At 42.2% G+C, this 21111-nt stretch overlaps 1 protein-coding gene across 1 annotated transcript in view; it reads left to right on the top strand.

Annotated features, from left to right (window-relative positions):
• The window catches only part of slc1a1 (solute carrier family 1 member 1), a 33735-nt gene extending 13418 nt beyond the window's left edge, over positions 1–20317 (top strand). The window contains exons 8-12 of the mRNA XM_054799803.1: positions 2717–2824; positions 8339–8461; positions 8536–8730; positions 13690–13824; positions 16358–20317. Of these exons, the coding sequence (XP_054655778.1) occupies positions 2717–2824; positions 8339–8461; positions 8536–8730; positions 13690–13824; positions 16358–16598 (802 nt within the window). The 3' untranslated portion in view covers positions 16599–20317. The remainder of the gene's footprint in view (positions 1–2716; positions 2825–8338; positions 8462–8535; positions 8731–13689; positions 13825–16357) is intronic.
• Positions 20318–21111: the final 794 nt, after the last annotated feature.

Below are 21111 nucleotides of genomic sequence, written 5' to 3'. Positions count from 1 at the left end.
AAGTGAGTTGAGAACAATAAATATAATGGATACAATTTTAACTGTTAATTTTGTCCTAATTGATATAATTGACAAAATTCCCATGAATAAAAATCAACTAGTAAATAAAAAACAGATTACAATTCCGCTCTAAATAATTGGGTATTTTGTGATGGTGAGTGAGGATTCGTTTCAAACACGAAAATGATGAGTCATCAAAATGACTAATATTCAGACTTTCCCATCAACTTGATCTGTTGAGTAAATCGCGATAAACGTCGTGACGTCATTAACGGTCGCGAGGACGTGCTCATGGGGAAATCTGCGCCCTCTGCACCGCATTGTTTAGATATGGAGTTTATCTTGGTAGCACCTTTTCCTTTTGTAATTTCAATGCAAAATTGGATTGTTGTTGGTGGTTCTGAACTGGATGAGAAGTTCACGTTATTTCCAAATGTGTTTTTTGGACTAAACCAAATTCAGACTTAATTTTCCACAAAGTGCTTAAGTTGTTCCAGACAACAGCGTTTGATTTCAAGTGGCTTCTTTTGTTCCGACCTTTCATGGCGTCTGGTTCTTGTGTTTCTATTTTTTAATACTGCTATTTGTGCCTATTCAGGCTCATAGTTGTATGCCAGGCATTGGTTTTTACAATGCGTTTCTGAGGGGTAAAGTACACGTACAAACCAGCGCTGCTGTTGTAGTATTTTACTCCGCCTCGTAGTCCTCCATGAACCGAAGATTCAATTACGGTATTCCATAATGGCGCCCTATGATCGCTGGCAAACAGGAAACACGGAGATTGATTGACAATGGTATACAGCCAATGAGAACGCATAACACAATGGGCGCGTTCTCCCTTAGCCAATCAGTATATCAATATATTTAGCAGGCTGATGAGGTGGGGGAAGACACCTAACTCTCACGAGTATACAACACCCTCGACTGGTAGCAGTAGTAAACACAATAACAGACACACAACAGAGGACCAACAGGCCGCTCTAATACACCACAAGGAGGCAGAACACAATGCACGTTCATATGCTGTTAAAAAAATGCAAAATTACGCTTAAAAAAATCCTCGACACAGCAAATTCGCAAAAGGTGAACCCCGATGTAGCGAGGTAACACTGTACACTAAAACCACTGTTAAAAATAAACATCCAGGTGTAATGTTATCATGTGTGTTTTGTTTTGTGATTGCTGCGCCTGTTTTATCGTAATCAAAGTAACCAAAAGGTCAAATATGGTAGAATTTAACAACAAAGCAGCGCTGGTTTGTACGAGTACTTTACCCCTTTGGAACGCATCCCAGCTGCGGAACACTGGCCCAGCTCTACACCCTTGCGAGGGTACTGGGCTTTACCCAACCAGTTTAACCAACTGTTAAACAGATGTAAGAATCCTAATCTGTTTTTTATTTACTAGTTGATTTTTATTCATGGGAATTTTGTCAATTATATCAACTACGACAAAATTAACAGTTAAAATTACAGCCATTATATTTATTGTTCTCAACTTTAAAAAGATCACTTTTGCATTATCCAAAGACTTTATTGAGCTAATCTAACTGTTAAATAACTGTGATATTTACTAAGAGGCTGAATTATTTTTTAGAGTGTGTGTATCATCTCGTCTCATCACAGCACTAATCTTTGCCATTTCATTTATTCTTGAAATATTTTGATGTTATTGCCAAAGTGACAACTTTGTTCTTGTAAAATTACAACCATTTCCCTGCAATATTAAAGGAAAACTGCACTTTTTTTGGAATTTTGCCCATCATCCACAATTCTTATATGAGACAGGAACACAAATGTTTTTTCTGTGCATTCTAAAGATATAAAAACAGATATTAAAAAAAAGACGCAGCTGAGATGCATGCAATGGGAAAAAAGCGCCAACAACGACCCATTTACATATCATGTGACGTGCATATTAACCAAGCTACAGTGACATTGTTAGTGTGATTAACATTGTTAGGACGAAGAACTACGTTACTGGCGTAGTGGCACCTCAACACACCATACCGGCTAGCTGCTAGCCGGCAAGTGACTAGCTTCACCTACCGAGTGCACGGGAATGGGTCCACGAGTACAAGACAAGATTTTAACATTAATTTTAGGAAAAGGACAATGAAAAAATATAACTGGACAAACAAATGTTTTTATGTAGGCTAGTCACAAAACAATGCACCTGCGTTTTGAAATGTTTATTGTCCCACAAATTGACACTAAACAATATTATTGTCACCATTTTTTGAGAGCAAATAAACCACTGTCATGATAATATAATAATATATCATAATAATGCAATATTTCCTTTAATATGTCATCTTCCACTCTGCAAAATTGAGGAATTGCCGTTTGTGACGTGTATTTTCTCATAAGCAATTTGTAACGGCTGTAAAACGTTCATTTTGCGCAAAAAAAATTGCAATTTTTCAATTTTACGTGACAGCGGGGGTCATTTCATTTCTGTTTTAAATGTTAAAAAGGCTGAAAAATTACACACACACACACAAAAACCTGATGGAATGTCGGGAAAAAATGTGATTTTATGAGAATCCGGCGGCAAGGTTAAGGTCATACTAGTGCATGAAAAAGGTCATAATTTTACGAGAACACCATCGCAACAGTAAAGTAAAATAATAAAGTCGTATATTACAATAACCAAAGACTTGCAGTAGTGTGAAATAAAAATACGGTACTAACCATATGGTTTGTTTGTATTTCAGCTATATGCCTGTAGGAATCCTGTTCCTCATTGCCGCTAAGATCATTGAGGTGGAAGACTGGGAGATCTTCCGCAAGATGGGTCTTTATATGGTGACGGTGCTGAGCGGGTAAGACGGGATTTATGTTGGACATTTATTTATGTGTCCAATTCTCCCCTGCAGCAACACAGTGAAGCACTAGCAGGGCCGCAGAAAACTGCTCAAGCTGCAAATGTGATAATGGAGGCTAACATCATAGCAGTAAATCTCAGAAGGTGTGCGATCAGGACAGGTCAAGGGTCGCTTGAACGGAAGATGACGACGCCACACGCAAATAAAGTGGTAGAAGTTGGAGAATAACTACAAAAAAAGTTCCGATTTTGCGGGAGTTAAATGGCAATGACTGGATTAAGTCGTATTTTGCGAAAAAAATGTAGAATAAAGTCTCTTGTATGTCTTTTCAGGGAGGCTGTAACGCTGCGAAAAAAGTACCCTTCATACTTCATTCGAAATAAAGTACTTTGACTTACATTTTTTGGCTAACATCGTGACTATTTTCTGGTAATAAGTTTTTTGCTCTTGCAATTTTAAAACGCAATAAAAAATATAACATAGGTGTTTTGTCCTTTCAGCGACATTGCACTGTGAAAGTTGTCATTTTGGGACAGGGGTGTCTAAACTTTTTCCAGCGAGGGCCACATAGTGAAAAAAGAAAGGATGCTAGGGCCACTTTGCTATTTTGTTAAGGCCCTGTCACACCTTGACGATTTAGCCAGCTTACGCCAACGTATGAAAAAATTTGGCCAATACGCTGGCGTACGTCGAATAACTTATGGGTACGTTTTGTATAAGTTAAGAGCACGCTGAAGCATGCCGGCTTACGTCGTCCAAAAATTTTGTGCATGCACAAAACTTTTCGACGTACAATATGTCAATGTATGATTCATACGTCCCGCATACGCGGGCAATAACTTATGCGATCGTTGACGCCTGTTCACACATGTTATTTGTAAGTTACGCACAAGTTGTAATACGTCAACATACCTTGAGACAAAACTGTGTCTTCTTGGCTCTCTTGGCGAGGGTTGGCTGAGAGGAGACGGAGGCCACTGGGGAAGCAGCTTCCGATACCATTGACGATGCCTTAGAGGCGTTAGAACCTGCGTCATCTCCATCAGAGTGACAGTGGGAGGGGAGGCTGTGGTGACGGATCCCTGCGTTCTTGGCAGCGGTCTTCGAAATTTTCTTCGGCATGATGGTGATGTTGACACTGCGATGTCTAGTGAGGTTATGATTTGAGTCATCAAGTGGCAGCCTTTTTATAGGCTACGGCACGTGATCGTCGGCCATACGCTGCCACGCGGTTTGCATAAGTTAGACTGGCGTCGGGCGTTGGGCATAAGTTCTGAACGGCGGCAATACGCTATGCATTCGTTGGTATAAGTTGTGTATAAGTTATAGAAATGTTCTATATATTAATTACAAATACTTCATGTATACGTCGAACTCGTTATGAATATGCTATGTATACGCCCAAAATTGAAAAAAACGTTGTCAGTTCAACGTATGCCATCAAAATGATCACGTCAGGCATGCGCTGCCTAAATCGTCAAGGTGTGACAGAGCCTTTAAATATATTTCAAGAAAAAAAACTGCATCTCAGCTTTGTCAAATAGTTGAAAAAGCCTATTATTTGTATCAACTTCACTCTTTGCTTTTTCCCCCCATTTTTGCTCTTGTTTTTTTTTTTTTTTTTCAACTTTCTTCTTACATAATCTTGATAATTTTATTCTCATATTATGACTTTATTCCCATAATATTATCTTTTAATATTTTGACTTTATTCTAGTAAAATTACAGCATTTTTTTAGTTTCTGCTGTAGTTTTTCCCCCCCAAATATTTCAACCTCCCTTTTGCAAAAAATTTAATAATTCTGACTTTATTCCCACACTATTTTCACTTTATTCTCTGAACATTATAACTTTTTCCCCCAACATAATATCCCAAGAATTAACTTTATTCGAATTTATTTGTTTTGTTGGTTTCTCATAATATTACAACTGAAAAAAAAAATTCTGCTATTGAAATGACATTATTTTTCCTCATAATATTACAGCGTTATCCTCGTAAAATTAAGATTTTCTTCTTGTTAGATTACAATTTTTTTCTCTTAAGATGTTGACTTTATTATTGTAAAATTACTGCTGTTTTTTCCATTTTTTGCCCTTTTTTTTTTCTTAGTTTTCCTGTTAAATTATATTTGTAGAATGTGCTGTGGGCTTTGGAGAATTAAATTGTGCAACTGCGCAAAAAAACAAGGTCTTTTCAGTGATGCCGTAGCCTTATGCAAAAAAAGTTCTTTTCCTATGCACACAATGATGCGTAGTGTACTTTTTTTACAATGTAATAAAAAAAAAGTGACTCAACAAGTATTCTGCACAGAAAAAGAATGAAATGGTAACATATAAGAATAGACGTACTGCTGCGCAATAAAGTTACTTTCGCATACTTTTAGTTTGTTCTCGTAACATCATGGCTATTTTCTCATAACAGTATGCCTTTGTTCTTGCAGCGTTAACGTTAAAAAGGTAATAAAACATAACTTTATAAGTGTTTTATCTTTTCAGCGACATCACAACATTGCTTGCAAATAGCAGGGGTGATGATATTTCTCATTTAGTGTAAAGCTGTATCGCGGGAACAGGGCAGCCAGAAACCAATCAGACTGTGAACTATGACATCGCAGCTGCGAATGATAATACAGTAATATGCAAGTGGCAGTGCGCAAGGCAGGATTGGAACCGCACATTAACTGCTATAAACCTTGCTATCCAACCAACCTTGGTGTTCCCAGCACTAGCGTGGAGTGACGTGTGGCTTTTTTTCCATCAGAGTTGAACATTCTACATTTCATCAGTTACCGAAGACACGTAGATGTTCGGACTTGTTTGCACCCTTCATCACTCAGCGGTTCTATTTACGCTCGTTTACATTTGGCTGAGCTCCAACTTTACAAGCACCGCGATCACCAGTGGGAGTTAGTTACTCATGCTCCAAGTCAGTAGCAGAAATGAAAGGCAGGCGTATTGGTGATGTACTGGAAGATAAAGGGTTAAGTGGGTGTCTTGCTTCCTTAATAATGGTCCTGTGGCGACCAACTCCGCTTCATAACACACGTCACACGTAGAAGAGATCTGTGTTGAGTTTAGCGACATGGTCACTATATTGAGCGAGTAGGAGTGCGCATTAAAAGTGAAAGACTGGAAGTGTTTATTGTATCATGCATTTATTCGGTAATTAAATACAAGCAGTCAACCAAGGTGAAGTATCCGGCGCAAGCAAGCCGCAGTGGAACTCCACCTCCAATTGAGCAGAAGTACCACCGTGCAATGCTGGTCTGAAAGCTGCATAAACCCTTCCACAATGCAACCCAAATTCTGACCAAAGACACACTCCTCCGTCACCTGGCAGCACCTCGCCTTCCTGGCGAAACATGCATGGGTGTACAAAGTGTGGCCCGGGGGCCATCTATGGATCGTGGCTCACTGCGGAAATAAAATAAACATATACCCAGAAAAATCATGAATAAAAACTAAGGCTGTCAAAGTTAACGCATTAACGAAAGTTTCCTTTAGCGGCACTATTTTTTTTTTATACACCGTAATTTGAGGAAACGCAGCGGTGACTGTGGAGCTACAAGCGGGAGCAAATATTGAGCAGAAATGGACAAAGAAAAGAAACGAAAAGGGTAATTATGAGTTAACTATGGACAAAATGCAATTAATCGTGATTAAATGTTTTAATCGATTGACAACCCTAATAAAAACACAAAGATTTGTCTTTAAACTTATGTATACATTTTTTAAAATATTAATATGTATATATAAAGTCATGGAAAAAATGATTAGACCACCCTGGTTTCTTTAGTTTCTTGTTCATTTTATTGCCTGATACAACTACACTAAGTCCTCAACTAAGGAACACAATTGGTTCCAGACGACCGTTCTTAAGTGGAATTGTTCTTAAGTAGGGGAAAAGGTAATATTACCAAAGATATAGGTACTACATGTAGGTGTATACATATACAGTATATGTGTATGTATGTAAATATGAGTTTGGATGCAGTAGTAATATTAAACCAGTATAATGAATGAAAAAAACAATAATAAAAATGATATAATAATACGTAATGATAAATGTTATTTACTTTGAAGAGGAGTGGTCGAGCATACGTCGTTGTGGTGGAGGAGGAGGTGAAGTTATTGAAAAAAAGGACAAATGGTCGTCGTCGTTAGACTCTTCTAAAAGAGGTAGTGTTCTGTGGGTGGTGTAGAATTAAGCAGGCCTATTAACTCTTCATAAACTCTTAGCCTTAGTCTCTCCTCTTCCGCTACCTGTTGGTCCCATTAGCAGTGTCACAGTGCCCTCTGCTGGTCAAGCATGTAGCAGTACAAATATGGACTTCTAAGGCAAAACACATGAAAAAATAGACCAGTCGGCTTGTGTTCGTATCTCCGAATGTTCGCATGTCAGATGTTCGTTAGTAGGGGACTTAGTGTAAAGGTACCTTTGTTTGGACAAATATAACAATGACAGCAAAAATAGCTCACGAGAGTTACATTTTTTGGCAGTACAGTGCTATAGCTATTCATGCAAGAACTTAAGTGATTTTAGAAAAGCATGGAAGTTGCTAGATATCAGCTCTTAAATTCAACTCTTATGAGCTGTATTTGTTATCACCATTATACTGTATATATATATATATATAGATATATATATATACCCCGCCTGTCGCCCGAAGTCAGCTGGGATTGGCTCCAGCATGAGCCAATGAGGAAGAAGCGGTATAGAAAATGGATGGCTGGATGGATGGATATATATATATATATATATATATATATATATATATATATATATATATATATATATATAGCTAAATAGATATAATATCAAAGCTGTGACGTAAATAGACAAAGGCAAGTACAAAAAACAGTAAGCCGGCGTTGTTAACTACAAACTGGATTAATGCTACACTTCAGCCAATAAGGAACTTACATTTACTACCTGCGCTTCATGTAGTATGTGATCATGTAAAATTTCCTTTTTTAAAGTGACTGCCTTATCGTGGGTCATGATGTTGGCACTTGGCACATGGGACTGTGGTTTGAATCCTAGTCAGGGTAAACGGCAGCGTATGACAATATATATTCTTCTTATTATTATTATCATTATTTCTTTTTACAATACTGGCCCTCACAGTGCCTGCCAAGAAAAATTCTGACCGGTCAAGTCCCCACTGAAGGCCCAGGTAGCACATGCACCGCCCACCACTGCACACCAACATAAATGATGAGTAGCAGCAGCTCATTATTGGAACTTTTATCGCTTTTGGTTTTTGTTTCTTCGCTTCGTTTCTTATGCTTAGTTATAGAACATTTCAAAATGTACCTGCATTGTTCAGTTAAATAAAAAAAAGTCTGTTTTTTCCAGTCATTGTTGTCATTGTAGTTTTCTTAAAAGTAATGCTCATTCCAATATTGTTTATCGTCTCTTTAAATCTTGTATTATATTGCATTGTATAGCAGCTTATTAACGATGTGTTCAATAATCATATATAAAATTGTATCTGTTTTTTTCCGTAGCCTTGCCATCCATGCTCTCGTCTGCCTGCCACTCATCTTCTTCGTCATCGTGAGGAAGAACCCGTACACCTTCACCTTGGGCATGGCTCAGGCGCTGGTCACCGCGCTCATGATCTCCTCCAGGTTAGCTTCTTTATCGCATGCCAATAACAATTGGGGTGGGGGGGGAAAAGTAATTTCATTTAATGTTGTTCCAGCTCCGCCACCTTGCCTGTCACATTCCGCTGCGCCGAGGAGAACAACCGCGTGGACAAGCGCATCACGCGCTTCGTGCTGCCGGTGGGCGCCACCATCAACATGGACGGCACGGCGCTCTACGAGGCCGTCGCCGCCATCTTTATCGCACAGCTCAACGACTACGCGTTGGACGTGGGGCAGATCGTTACCATCAGGTATTGCGCAAGTGTCAAAAGAAGCTAAGCACTGACATATGGCATGATTTTTCCCATTAGCGATGACGAGTATTGTGACAAAATCTAACCTTTTAAACATTATTTGTTTAAGGTAAGTGCAAAACGACATACTGACATTATTTCATAATTGTAATCATGAGCGACGATGTATTTTGCAACGAAATCCAACTTTAACAGCATTTATTTCACGTAAGTATAAAAAGAACTAACCTTTTAAAAAAAATGATTATTATTAGTGAGGACAAGCGGCATAGAAAATGATGAATGCATGGATGAAGGATGAATAATATCACGGCTTTATTCCCGTAATAATTTGACTTCATTCCCAAAAGAATTTCCTTTTTTTAAATATTTCTATGCTACTAAAATGTTATTATTTTTCCTCATAATTAGGAGTTTATTCTCGTAAAATTGCAAATTTTTGTTTCATGAGACAACTTTTTAGTCTTCTTTTTTTTTTTTAACTTTATTCTCGTAAAATTACAGCCATTTTTTTTCCATTTTCTGTGTTTTTTTTGTTTTGTTGTTCCTCATAATATTATGATGGTATTCTCATAAAATTAAAATTTTTTCTCATTAGATTACACCTTTTTTCTCAAATATTTTGACTTTATTCTTGGAAAATTACTATTGATTTTTTATTATTTTTTGTCACGAGTTGCCGTGGGACACGGCGAGGTGTCGGATCCCAAAGCAGACAAATGAGAGTTGAGCGAGTACAAAAAAGGAAAATTTAATATACTAAAAGAGTCCACAAAAATACAAAGTACAACTAAGGAAAATCCAACAATGGTATCAACAACAAAAAAACACTAACAGCAAAAGGCTGTTAGGAAAAATACTAGGAGATAACAAAAACACTGAAGGCAAACCTTACAGGAACAGATCAGAAATATGAGGCAGGTAGGTACAGGTAAACAGGAGGCCAGACAGCAGGGTAAGGAGCAGGGAGCCGAACAAGGAGGTAGCAAGAAGCAGGTCATCAGGTAGTACAATCTGGCACTGGTAGATTGTCAGGCAGCTGCTTAAGAAAGCCCGCAGTAATGAGCCACAGGTGTGTTCAATTAAGTCCAGGTCAGGTTTCAGGGATGTGCTGCAACACATGAACGGCAGAGGGCAGCAGAGCAGAACACAGAACATGACAGTATGCCCCCCCCTTATAAGGCGCCGCCTGGCGGCTTACCTGGCTTGTCAGGATGGAGACGGTGGAAGTCGCTAATGAGGGACGGATCCAAGATAAGGGAGCGGGAGATCCAGGAACGCTCCTCAGCACCATAACCTTCCCAGTCGACAAGATACTGGAACCCCCTGGCCCTCCTTCGCGAGTCCAAGATGGCCTTCACCGTGTATGCTGGGTGACCATCGATCAAGCGCGCCGGGGGCGGTGCCTCGACCGGCGGGCACAGGTGACTGGCTGATACAGGCTTGAGACAGGAAACGTGAAACACTGAATGTACTTGGAGAGTGGATGGCAGTTTGAGTCTCACGGAGGAGGAGCTGATGATGGAGTCCACGATGTAAGGACCCACAAATCTGGGTGCCAACTTCCTATTAGTCCCCGCTAACGGTAAGTCCTTTGACGACAACCAAACCTCGTCGCCAACCTTGTAAGCAGGAGCTGGGACTCTGTGACGGTCAGCCAACCGTCGATTCCATGCTGCTGTGTGATTAAGAGCGGCAACTGTCTCTCTCCATATCCTCCTGGATCGGCGTAGATGCACTTGCACAGATGGCACAGCAACCTCCGCCTCCTGCGAAGGGAACACTGGAGGCTGATATCCGTTAGCGACCTTAAAAGGGGACATACCTGTGGCTGAGCTGACGAGCGTGTTCTGTGCGTACTCCACCCAGGGGAGATGGGGGGCCCAGGAGGATGAGTGCCGGTGACAGACGCAACGTAGGGCTGCCTCCAGGTCCTGGTTGGCCCGCTCTGTCTGGCCATTGGTCTGGGGATGATGACCGGAAGAGAGACTGACCGAAGCTCCAAGCATCCTGCAGAAAGCCTTCCATACTCTGGAGGTGAACTGAGGCCCTCTGTCTGACACGATGTTGTGAGGTATACCATGAATGCAGAAAACGTGTCTAACCAGCAGGCGTGCTGTGTCCAGGGATGTAGGTAGTCCAGGTAGTGCAATGACGTGTGCCATTTTGGAAAACCGGTCTACAATATTTAAGATGGTCGTGTTCCTCCTAGAGGCAGGTAGTCCAGTGCTGAAGTCCATTGATATGTGTGACCAGGGTCGGGCGGGAATGGGTAGTGGTTGAAGCAAGCCGGCCGGGGGACGATGAGAAGATTTATTCCTAGCACAGACAGAGCAGGTCGCGACGAACTCCTTGACATCCGCTGCCATGGAAGGCCACCAGAATCTTTGTGCCAGTACCATTAATGTCCGTCTAATTCCTGGGTGGCAGGTCACCTTAGACCTGTGACCCCACTGTAGTACTTCTGACCTTAGATTCGGGCTTGTCGAGCATTGAGTCTTTGGGCGGAGCGAATGTAGGACAGGTTCTTATGGTCAGTGACAACTACAAATGGAAGTACTGCACCCTCCAGCCAATGACGCCACTCTGACAGCGCAAGAACGATGGCCAGCAGCTCCCTGTTCCCAACATCGTAGTTCCTCTCAGCCTGTGCGAGGCGACGCGAGAAGAAGGCGCAGGGGTGCAGCCTCCGGTCGCCTGGGGATCGCTGGGACAGGACAGCTCCCACTCCCGTATCTGATGCGTCGGCCTCTACGAAAAACTGCAATTTAGGATCAGGGTGAATGATAACCGGTGCGACAGTAAATAATGCTTTGAGATTACTAAAAGCCTTCTCTCTGCACCCTGGGGGTCAACCTTCCGACAGCTCCAACGAACCCTGACAGAATGAACCAGCCAGCAACGACCCCCGCAGAGACAGCTCCCTGCAGCTTTGCGGAGATGGACGCCTTTTTCGAGCGTTTGCTGCGGGAGCACAGGACACTCGGTGGGATCATGGAGCGCCTGCGGGAGGTGAGAACCCGCAGCGATCAACGCAGCCAGGTAGTCGGATGCAAGGCTCACCTCCAGCCCCCTCTCCACCCTTCTGGCCCTCTCGGTGACGTCTGGAATCCGTCCCTTGAGGGGGGGGGCTATGGTCGGCTGTGCGCGCTCAGTCGCACAGCTGCTCGCGGAGCGGACCACGGGGACGACGTTTCGCCAGGCTGAGGTCAGGTCACCTCTGGTGCCCACAATCCTGTCCCACGGGGCCGGGGTTGGATCACCTCCGACAGCCGAGAGCAAGCCGTCGCCCGCCGAGGCTCCTCCCTCACTTCCGACAACAGAGAGCAAGCCATCGCCTAGGGTCGGTTGTGTGCGCTCAGCTGCACAGCTGCTTCCGGAGCGGATCGCAGGGACGAGGTTTCGCCAGGTTGAGGTCAGGTCACCTCTGGCGCTCGCAATCCTGTCCCGCGGGGCCGAGGTTGGATCACCTCCGACAGCCGAGAGCAAGCCGTCGCCCGCCGAGGCTCCTCCCTCACCTCCGACAAACGAGAGCAAGCCGTCGCCCGCCGAGGCTCCTCCTCACCTCTGACAGCCCGGTGACCCTCCGCCAGTCCTCCCTCCACCCACCCTAGAAATCATGGACTCATAGAACGTCTGGCATCCTTTCCGTTGTGGGGACGTACTGTCACGCTTCGCAGGACTGGAGCGTGTACTTCCTGTCCTGCGGCATTATTCTGGCAAGCGGTGCTTCCGGTGTGGCGGAAGGAACTGCCGCTCCACGCCTGGTGGCCACACAGCTGCGGTCAATACTAATCAGTGACAGTTAAAAGACCAGCGCCGTCGATGCGCGGCGCTGGTTCATTGTTGTCATTCTCATCGTTGACGAACCGTGTTGCCTTACCAGTACTGTCACCTAGACTTACTTGTATTATTTTTGTACCATTTTTCATCCAGAGCTTTTCCTCTGTCACCTTTGGTTTTGTTATTGTTGTCTTGTGCAATAAAATTACTTTTATTTTTGCACTTCGCCGCCGCTTCTCTGCATACCGGGGGTCAAGCTTCTGACAGCAGCAACCTCCCACCGTGACAATTTTTATTGCTTTTTTTTTTTTAGTCTTATTGTTAAATGATATTTTTAGAATTTGTTGCTTTGGACACCTCTGACATATAAGCTGGTGATAATTCTCTTCCACATTCAATAGCAACAATAAAACACTGCAAAAACTTCCATTTTAACAATAATTCTAACATATACAGTTACAATATTTCAAGGTTTAAAATGTTTTTCTTGTCACAAAGAAGCTAACCAACAACGTTCTTTGACACAAGTGTAAAAAGAAGCTCACCCCTGTGGATTAAAACACGCTACCACAGGTTTAACCATGCATGTGGACAATATTTCACTCATTTAACATAATTCACTGTCACACAAGTGTAAAAAGAAGCTAACGTTCATGTTTTTCATTAACGTGAAAGGGTAAAGAGAAGTCAACCTCTGTAAATACTAACAACAATAAAACACGGTACCGCAACCATAACAATAAGCGACACCATGTTTTTCATTGTCACGCAAGTGTATTAATAAGCTAACCACTAACATTATTCATGGTAAACAGTAGTCAATAGTTACAATACAGCGACAACGTGTGTGCTCGCTTTTCACGACTGCGAAAGCGTAAAAAGAACCTAACCTCTTCGGCTAACAGCCCTTCAGCCCAGACAGCCCACACATTTTTTCTACCGAATTTAGCTTTCAGATGGCTTTCTTTTTTGTTCTGTTACTTGTTTAGTATGCTAACATAATTATACATGAATATACTGTATATGGGTGCTGCTGGCTGTGGTGGCCCTTGGTTGGCGCGGGGGCAGCTGGTTGGGGCCACCCCTGCATCTGAGTTTCGCACAACTTTCGATACGTTTTTTTGTTTGTTTTTTCCCCCCCAAACATTTACGTCGCCACTTTGTTTTTTTTAGCATTACAGCAACAGTGGCGAGCATCGGAGCTGCAGGAGTCCCCAACGCTGGGCTGGTTACCATGGTGATCGTCTTGACCGCCGTCGGATTACCCGCCAGTGATGTCACACTCATTGTCGCTGTTGATTGGCTGTTGTAAGTGCTTGTCTTCTATGTCTTCCCATAGGTTTAAATGAGGGCGCTAACCGGAGTTCTTTTTAGATGACATAACTTCCGGCTGCTGTTTTGTTTCGCTAGCTAATAGGATGCTAACAAAGAAGGAGGTTTGCTGATAAATATACAGTGGAATCATAACATGACAAGACGCTAACGTACAGCGCTGTACGCAAAATGAGACAAAATTGTTTTCGCCGTTAACCAAAAAACACGCTAACCTGGGCGGATGCTAACCGAGGTTTTCAAGAGCGCACGCATCACTTGGAAAACTTACAGCCGATGAGACGCCTTCTTTCAGGAGACTTTGGATGTGAGAGTACGTTGTCTGATGAAGATCACTTAGCGGGGCTCGAAGTGAGAGAGCAGTCGACGGAACCCGCTGTCTTCTCCCGCTGAGAAAGGCTGCTTATCTGGTCCAGCGATTTTTTTTTCAGGTTATTTGCTTCGCCTTTGCTCAGCCGTGCGAATGTTGCCGCACCGTGAGCCTCGAAAACCCATCATACTCTGTAAGGACGTGGCCCGCGCGTCACGCCAAGCCATAGTCGTACGTTGCACATGTGGTGAGTTGTACGTGCTTACATGTGCTTGGAAGGTACGATCTCCGTGCGATTGCCACTTTATCGTACGTACGGAGGCCGTACTTACACGTGCTGCTCACGTGCGGGGTCCTTACCCACTCGCATGTGGGTGCAAGTGCGAAAAACGTGAGCTTTTCCGACCTTCTGAGGTTCTCCAGAAGTCCCTGCTGCTGCCGCCTGAAGATGCTGATGCTGCAAGAACATCTTCCAGTGGCAGCGCACCTCCAGCAGCACCACCTGACTATTCTTTGCCCCTCCTCTCATCATTTTCCGCAGCCCGCCCCTGCTGGGCCCCTCCGGCTGCATCCGCGGCCCTCTGAGCCGCAGATGCAACCGACCCTGTCTTCTGTGTCCTCGGCATCCCGGAAACATCCCGCACTCGTCCGTCAGCTTGGCCCCACGGCAGAAATCAGTGCGCACAACGCGCATTGCAAGGGTGCTCTGCGTGCTCATTGGACAGCAGACCCAAACAGCGGCAAAAATGAAAAAATCAGCAGCAATTAGGACAAGAAAGTTGTTACCTCAACGAGAAAAAGTATGTGAATAATGTCGTAATATTATGAGGAAAAACAATGCCATTTTAGTCGCATAAAGTTGAAATGTCAAAGAAAAAGAAAACAAACAAAACAAAAAATGTTACGGGAAAATATTCTGACTATCAAGTCATAATATTATGGGAATAAAATTGTTGTAGTTGGAAAAAACAAAAACAAGAGCAGAAATTGAAAAAAGCAGGTGTAATTTCACGAGAACTCAGTGAAAATATAAAAAGAAACGAGAATAAACTCGGAATGTTATCAGGAAAGGTTCGCTATTTTTTAAAAGTCGGTATATACAACAAAATAATGTTCTCATGTTTGGAAAATTAGGTTGGGGAAAGAGTTCTAATATTATGGGAATAAAGTCACAATTTTACAAGAAAAACATTTATTAGAATTAAAAAAAAAAAAAACAACAAAAATGGGGGAAAAAAACCAATAGGCTTTGTCACTTATAGCACAAAACAGAGATGATTCATTATCTTTTGGTTTCCGTCTTAAATTATATTTTTGAATTTGTCGCGGGCCAATAAAAAAAAAAAACTGCCGTGGGCCGCAAATGGCCCCCGGGCCGCACTTTGGACACCCTCTTTATACAGTCATGGAAAAAATGATCAGACCACCCTTGTTTCTTCAATTCCTTGTTCATTTTAATGCCTGATACAACTAAAGGTACCTTTGTTTGGACAAATATCACAATGACAACAAAAATAGCTCATAAGAGTTACATTGTTTGGCAGTACAATGCTATTGCTATTCATGTTAGAACTTAAGTGATTTTGGTTATTAGCAATAAAAGCATGGAAGTTGCTAAATTCAACTCTTATGAGCTGTACTTGTTATCGTCATCATATTTGTCCAAACAAAAGTACCTTTACTTGTACCAGGCGTTACAATGGACCAATAAACTGAAGAAACAAGGGTGCTCTAGCTATTTTTTCCATGACTGTAGTTCATCTTATGTTCTTTCTTATGTGAGCATGAGCTGTGTTTGGCGTGTCACCATCGGGCCTCGCTGATACCCGCATCTGAAAAGCTTTTTCGCACAGAATTTTTCGGCGAAAGCTTGCGCACGCACGTTTCACCCCCGCTGACCCAACGGTTTTAGTGGACGGCAACCTTTATACTGGAACCCCTCCCCCCCCCCCGGCAATAGGCGTATTGGTGACAAGATCTCACTTTTTACATTTTTCAAGTGTAAAAAGAAGTTATTAATTAACGTTATTTCTAAAAAAAAAATGTTCATCATTGTCGTGCAAGTGCAAAAAGAAGCTAACATTAACATTCTTTTTCCTTAAAAACAATGAATGACGTGTGTGCTGACGATGTCTGACTTTTTTTTTTGTCAAGTGTAAAAACAAGCTGACCGTTCACACTTTGGCGGTTTCGTCGCAGGGATCGCTTCCGCACGATGATCAACGTTCTGGGCGACGCGTACGGCGCCGGCATCGTCCAGAAGCTGTCCAAGAGGGAACTGGAGAAGATGGACCTGACGTCGGACGTCACCAACCCTTTCGCCCTGGAGGCCACGCTGGACGAGGACGAGGACGAGTGCGAGAAGAAGTCGTACGTCAACGGGGGCTTCGCCGTGGACAAGACCGACGCCATATCGTTCACTGAAACATCGCAGTTTTAAAAGACTGGTGGCTAAAAAAAAAAAGTGCCAAAAGAAGCACCTAGCGTCAGCAATAGCAGCTCCCATTACTTTCTGACATTTATGGCCACTTAAGTGCTTCCTTTCCTCCTTTTTTTTACAACTTTATTTGACAGGAACAATGTCCTACAGTATATGAATAATATCATATAATGCACTGCTTGTATTCTATCTACTTGTACTGTGCCAAAGCGACAAAGAGTCGGCTTTTTGCAGCGGGTTGCATGACAACAACGGAGGAAGGCTCAAGTCATTAAACACTGTGAACTTTCATGACAATTATTCATCTAAAAAAGAAAACGTCATGTGGTTCTCATGAGAATTTAGTGGGGAAAAAATCACATGTTTTGCCTTAAAGAGTCACTTCACTTAAATATGTTATGTACTTTTTCGTAATCATGTTTTATATTGTTCGTTACGGTAAATTCGGATAAATGACATTTATAGTTCATGGTGCCGCCCATGACAAACTCGTCATTTCCGGAAGTGACGTCGTCGGAGTAACGCCTCTCAGCTTCACAAACAGCGGCGTAGGAGACAGATGATGTTTACAGTGATTATAGCGACGATTTTGAGTGATGCGTCAGTCGTTTTCGAGGAGAAAAGAAGGGAGATACATTTGGAGATGAAAAAGAGAACTTGCAGAACATGGACTTAAGCCTTAAGATGATTGGTCAAAACACAAAATGGTAAGTGTAGATTACTGCTTATCCTTTAATTATTGCTTTAAATCAGCTTATAAATGAGCATAAAGGGGTCGGTATAGCCTGATTTATTTCATATTTTCACCAACATATTGAAAAGATGTTTATATAACATGTATAATGCTTTGCAGCCTTGTCGTTATGGTAAAATAGTGTTTAGTATACAATACAGTATGTAAACAAAACATGTCTTACTCCATTCTGTGGCAACTTTAGCGTACTGTAGTGTTCGCTCTTGTCCGTTTTTTTCCGGTGCACCAGCCGGTACTATTCCACCGGCGGAATAGCATCTCTTTTCAAAATGCATTTAAATTGTACTTTCAAGCCACATGCTTCCTGTAAAGGTGTTCCTTCAAAGCAGTCATCAGTGAAATGAACACTGCAACAAAAAAAAAAATTACTCCAGGTGGGCTTCCATCTGTCTCTAGTTCTCTGTACTTGCTGTGTCCATTTTGGTCTTAAACCTTCCTCTTTTGGAAAAGAAAACAAACTTACAGTAGCACTCAGATACTGTAAACGTCCAGCAGCAACACAACATTTTGGTATGACTACTATTTTGATGAAAAATATACCGAACAAAGTCGACGAGCTACCTTGAGAAGCGTTTGTTTACTCTGCTTTAGCTGAGAGGTGTTACTCCACTGATGTCACGTCCGGAAAATGACACTTTGCTGCGACAAGTTCGTCATGCATGGTGCCATGAACTAGAAATGTAATTTTTGATAATTCACTGTTCGTTTTCAAAAAACAATGTAGAACATAATTACAAACAATAAATAACATTTAAGCAAAGTTGATAAGTCATGTCAGTGACCTTTGAAATTCAAAGCAGGAATATTTTTAATATTAAAATTACATTTTAAAAATAATACTAAAATTCAGTTTTTTGCCGTATTGACAGTAAAACAAAATAATACCTAAATGTTTTTTTTTAAATAATTAATGCTACCCGTAAATTCAATATCAAATTAAACCAAAGAAACACTATAATTAAAAATGTATTCTATAATGAATTATTGAATTAAATTAAACCTCAAAAATAGCACATTTTGTTCACTAAATCCAACAAATTTTAAAAGGTATATTAATTGTAAAACAAAATTCAAAAATTGTAGCTCGTTTTTCAGTGAGCGTTCTGTCCTCACAGTCAGGAGATGGAGAGTGCCAGCTGCTGTTCGGTCATCTCACTGTAGAGCAGTGATTTTGTCACCGATTCTGTTCATAGAGTTTCTAGGCGCAGCCAAGGCGTCAAGTGAGTCCAGTTCGGGGGCCTTAGGATGTCGTCTCTGCTATATGCAGACGATGTGGTCCTGATGGCCTAATCGGGCTGTGACCTTCAGCGTTTCCATCTGAGTGTGAAGCTTCTGGGATGAGACTCAGCACCTCCAAATCTGAGGCCATGGTTCTCAGTCGGAAAAGGGTGGATTGCTCCCTCCTGGTTGGGAATGAGGTCCTGTCCCAGGTGGAGGAGTTCAAGTATCTCGGGGTCTTGTTCACGAGTGAGGGAAGGTTGGAGCGTGAGGTCGACAGGCGGATCGGCACAGCGTCTGCTGTAATGCGGTCGCTGTACCGGACCGTCGTGGTGAGCCGGAAGGCAAAGCTTTCAATTTACCGGTCGATCTATGTTCCCACCCTCACCTATGGTCATGAGGTTTGGGTCGTGACCGAAAGAACGAGATCGCTGATACAAGCGGCTGAAATGAGTTTCCTCCGTAGGGTAGCTGGACTCTAAGAGATAGGGTGAGGAGCTCGGTCGTCCGGGAGGAACTCAGAGTAGAGCCGCTGCTCCTTCACATCGAGAGGAGCCAGTTGAGGTGGCTCGGGCATCTAGTACGGATGCCTCCTGGAAGCCTCCCTGGTGAGGTGTTTCAGCCGGGAGAGGGCCCCGGGGCAGACCGAGGACACGCTGGAGGGATTATGTCTCACAGGTTGCCAGGGACCGGGAAGTCTGGGCTTCCCTCCTGAGACTGCTGCCCCCGCGACCCGGACTCGGCTAAGCAGAGGAAAATGGATGGATGGTCTTTTTTCTCTTATTATTTTGACTTTATTCTCATAGAATTCCAGCAGTTTTTTCCATTTCTGGTCTTGTTGGGAGTTTTTCCCCCGACTATTTTAACTTTCTTCTTGTAAATGTTGACCTTATTATCATAATATTTTGACTTTATGCTCGTTACAGGATAACTTCTTGCGCAACCTAATTTGGTTTGTCACAATAGCACAGCTTTTTAAATGCCTTTAATATTTCAACTTTACGCTACTAAACTGACGTTATTTTTCCTCACAATATTACAATTTTATTCTCGTAAAATTACAACTTTTTCATGTTAGATTACAACTTTTTTCTCTTAATATTTTGCCTCTATTCTTGTAAAATTACTGCGCATTTTTCTGTTTTTTCTGTTGTTGTTGTTTTTGTTAAAATTTTTTGAATTTGCTTCGGGCTAATAAAAAAAAAAAAAACAGCTGAAGGCGGCAAATGGTCCCCGGGCCGCACTTTGGACACCCCTGGTGTAGAGTTGTGGGCTTTCACCGCATACTCCGGCTTCCTCCAACATTCCAAAAAACATGCACGCCAGGTTAATTGGTGATTATTTTTATTTATTTATTTAATATCTACTTAATGACTTAATTCAAGTGATCCTCCACCACCCAAAACAAAACAAAAATCGTACTAAATTCTCATGAGAACCTGCTTCATTTCTTTCCAAACTAGACGAGAACTTTTTTATTGTTATAGAACAGCACAACTTGCACATTTAAGCAGAGCCAGTTTTGGTTCTCGTTGAAACAAAACAAAACAAACCCATCTATATACAGATAACTGAATGCTAATGTATGCTATCTTGTTGGCTTTGTAAACAAACACTACAGTAGTGACTTGTTCTAGGCCCACACTGTCATTCCAACCAGATCTGTGAAGAGCAACAAATAAAAAGAATTCATGTATTGGCTGAAATATCATATGAATAATAAAACAAGTCACTTCCAAAGAAAAAACAAAAAGTGCAATACTTGGCTGCCACCAGCAGAGGCGCTGGTGATTCAATTAGAAGCGCAAAAGCTTCGCTGTCTCAATGCTAACTCCCAGAGACCTACATATGCTTGACACTGGCATGAAAACAGGAGTTCAGAACATTCCAGGGCAGACTTTTCCAGAAAAAAATGCAACCTAAGCCAGAGTAGTTGATCGCAGATACACTGAGCTTTCAGCACGGAGCGCCGTCAGAAGTTGATCAAATAAATATGAAACTGCGTATTATTGATACAGGGGTCACGGTTCGGTACACATGTGTATTGAACGGTACGATACAGGTACACGTATCGTTACACCTCTAGCCATAACACATAATTTGGACTGATCTTCCTTTGGAAAAGTAATAGCACACCTGTCCCGAACAAGCAATGCACTTTGTTACTTGATCAGGTTGAGAAATCTCGAGAAACTGTTAATTAAGTTAATTAATTAATCACACCATAAATGAACGAGGCAATTTTGTCGGCATCCATACATTGGCATGTGCATGTGTGTCTGTTTTCCTCGTCTCTTGCCCCCAAACAGTTAGAACGAGGGTTCACTCTGTGCATTGGTTAAGCAGCTGCACGCTTCATAGAACGGTTTGGGATATTGTGAGACAGAGTGAGACCTCTTGTAAGTCAGGGGCGGGGCCGCCACCATACACACAGCAAAAGAGTGGAGCCTCGTGGGGTGCAATGCAAGGTAGTAGAAATTCCCGTGTGGGAATATTAATAATGACCAAGGTGAGCCCATCAACACAAACAAGCCAGTACGC

This window comes from Dunckerocampus dactyliophorus, chromosome 15 (assembly GCF_027744805.1).
Source record: "Dunckerocampus dactyliophorus isolate RoL2022-P2 chromosome 15, RoL_Ddac_1.1, whole genome shotgun sequence".
Taxonomy (NCBI): Eukaryota; Metazoa; Chordata; class Actinopteri; order Syngnathiformes; family Syngnathidae; genus Dunckerocampus; species Dunckerocampus dactyliophorus.
The sequence above is the reverse complement of the archived record's forward strand: the minus strand, read 5'-3'. Positions and strand labels throughout refer to the sequence as shown.